This window comes from Penaeus monodon, chromosome 43 (genome assembly GCF_015228065.2).
Source record: "Penaeus monodon isolate SGIC_2016 chromosome 43, NSTDA_Pmon_1, whole genome shotgun sequence".
NCBI classification, from domain to species: Eukaryota; Metazoa; Arthropoda; class Malacostraca; order Decapoda; family Penaeidae; genus Penaeus; species Penaeus monodon.
The window spans coordinates 23,713,433-23,715,753 of NC_051428.1; the positions used below are offsets into that span (position 1 = coordinate 23,713,433).

The 2,321-nt window shown below is 40.6% G+C and overlaps 1 protein-coding gene across 1 annotated transcript in view; it reads left to right on the plus strand.

Moving 5' to 3' along the window:
- The window catches only part of LOC119568324 (glutamate-gated chloride channel alpha-like), an 11,061-nt gene extending 8,740 nt beyond the window's left edge, over window positions 1-2,321 (plus strand). The window contains exons 7-8 of the mRNA XM_037916779.1: window positions 1,395-1,593; window positions 2,270-2,321. Of these exons, the coding sequence (XP_037772707.1) occupies window positions 1,395-1,593; window positions 2,270-2,321 (251 nt within the window). The remainder of the gene's footprint in view (window positions 1-1,394; window positions 1,594-2,269) is intronic.

Sequence of the window (2,321 nt, forward strand, 5' to 3'; positions counted from 1 at the left end):
TATAATTATCATAGTCAAGGTCAGTGTTGCTGTTATCATTAACATTTGTAGTAGTAGTTGTTGTTGTTGTAGCAGTAACAGTAGTAGTAGTAGTAGCAGTAGTAGTAGTAACAGTAGTAGTAGCAGCAGCATTAGTAGTAGTAGTTGTAGTAGTAGTAAGCTATGAGACAGATACTGGATAATGATCCATGCGAAACAGTATTGCTGGTGAATCCTGCAAATGCTTTTATAGTCCTCTACAATATTTGAATAAAACGCTCCACCTTTGATCTATATGTTCACTGAAAAGATAACATGGTATGGACAAAAAACACTTTCAAACTTTCAAAATGTAGCTTACGTAATGATTGGACCTGGTGATACAGCATGGTTCTCATATGACTACTTTTCGATCTTGCTTTATCATATGGTCAGAATACCAAACACTGCTTTAGAGATAATAACAAGTAGCGTAATGGAAATGAAAAATGGTCAGCGTTCATCTGTGGTTGTCATAGCTCCAAGAATTCAGAGTTTAGTATGTGAGGCGCATGTGCAGGATTTATGTCAAACTAATTGAAAATAAAACAACAAAGGGAAAAAACGTCGCAAGCCTTTTCTTCACTTCATACCCTGAAGAAAAAAATACAGCCAAAAAGCCTTCAGCAAATACGTGTGTTTTCCCGTTCTTCCCTTCGTTATTTTGTTTACATGTGACACCCAAGATGGACGACTGAGTAAAGTAACCAAAACCCCTATCAGGCACAGTAATAACAGAGCCCCATGCAATCCCTACAACATTTACCCGTGGTCCCAAACATCGGTGGACATTCATTACGTCAAGGTTCAAACACTGAAAATTCGTGTCAGTCGCTGGGGCAGCAGTTCTGAAACGAATTACCCTCCTTTTAGTTGGCTTAGTTGACCTCCTGCCTCCATGCCAACTAACTCATTTAAAACTTCGTCCAAAATCAAAAGGAAAAGGTGAAAATTCTTTGTTTTTATGGTCTTTTATTGAACAAAGAGTTCTGTATACGGAATACGTACAAATTTCACCTAATAAGAGACACGAGAAGCTTGCCACGACATTACTGTATAGCCAACTCGAATGCTAATGGAAAGCTAAAGATTAACCAATTAGCAGACATCGCAGGGCCATAAAGGGACAATATAACAATTAAAGATAGTATTAATGTTAGCAATAATTGTAACAGTAATAATAGTAACAGTAGTAATAGTAATAGTAAGAGTAACAGTAGAAGTCTTAAGAGTAGTAGTAGTAGTAATTGTGGTGGTGGTGGTGGTGGTAATAGCAGCAGAAGTAGCAGTAACATTAGTGACAATAGTAATACCGACACCAGTAATAGGATCTCCTTACTGTAATAGAAATGATTAATTTACATTCCACCCGACAGAGCCTTCGTCAGCAGTGCAGAACAGCATCAAGTTATCTCGCAGATATCATGGGCATCTCTTCACCTTGTTCTTACCCTCTGTCTTAATCGTGGCTGTGTCTTGGGCTTCGTTCTTCTGGCCAGCTAAAGTCATACCCGCTCGAACAGGCTTGGCTGTCACGTCTCTTTTGACTACTGTGTCTATGTATGCCTCTGCCAGGTAAGGTTTGTAAAGTCTATGTTCGTAATGGGGCATCGACTGCACTTCGACTGGGGATGGTTAATAATAATAATAATAATAATAATAATAATAGTAATAATAATAATAATAATAATAATAATAATCGGTTTATTGATTTTCAAGCAGCCAGAGGTTAAAAATATACATAGCAATACAGATAAAGAGACAAACTATATATACATAAACATATAAACAACACACAACAAAGTAAGCTAACAATCTATAACAACAAAATAAACAGATTAACAAAAGCCAAGTACAAAATCAGGTGAGCTAGGATCTGGACTAGTAAATATGGACTAGTGTTCGTTGGTGAGTCGGATTAGAGTAGGGTACTGAGCTCCGGTGGTAGCGGTCAGTGCGGGCCCTGATGGGCACCAGTTTGTTGGCGGCGCGTAGGGCCCGGCGAGGCGGCGGCGCGGAGGGGGACAGTAGGTCACGGTGGCGCGGATGGCACAGCAATTTTAGGCCAAACTGCTGCAGTGAGGTTGTGTAGTGAGTGGCGAGGGAGGTGAGGCCTAGGACAGCCAAGTCGCTGTCATAGCTGGTATAGACAGGACCGAGAATGATCTTGGCTGCCCTTTTCTGCACCCTCTCAAGTTGAAGCAGGTCAATTTAGGCAGGATGAATAGCCTGTAGATATTCTGAAGCTCAGGGAGTGGAACGCCAAGGGACTGGAGGCGATGCAGCATGTGAAGCCTGTATGA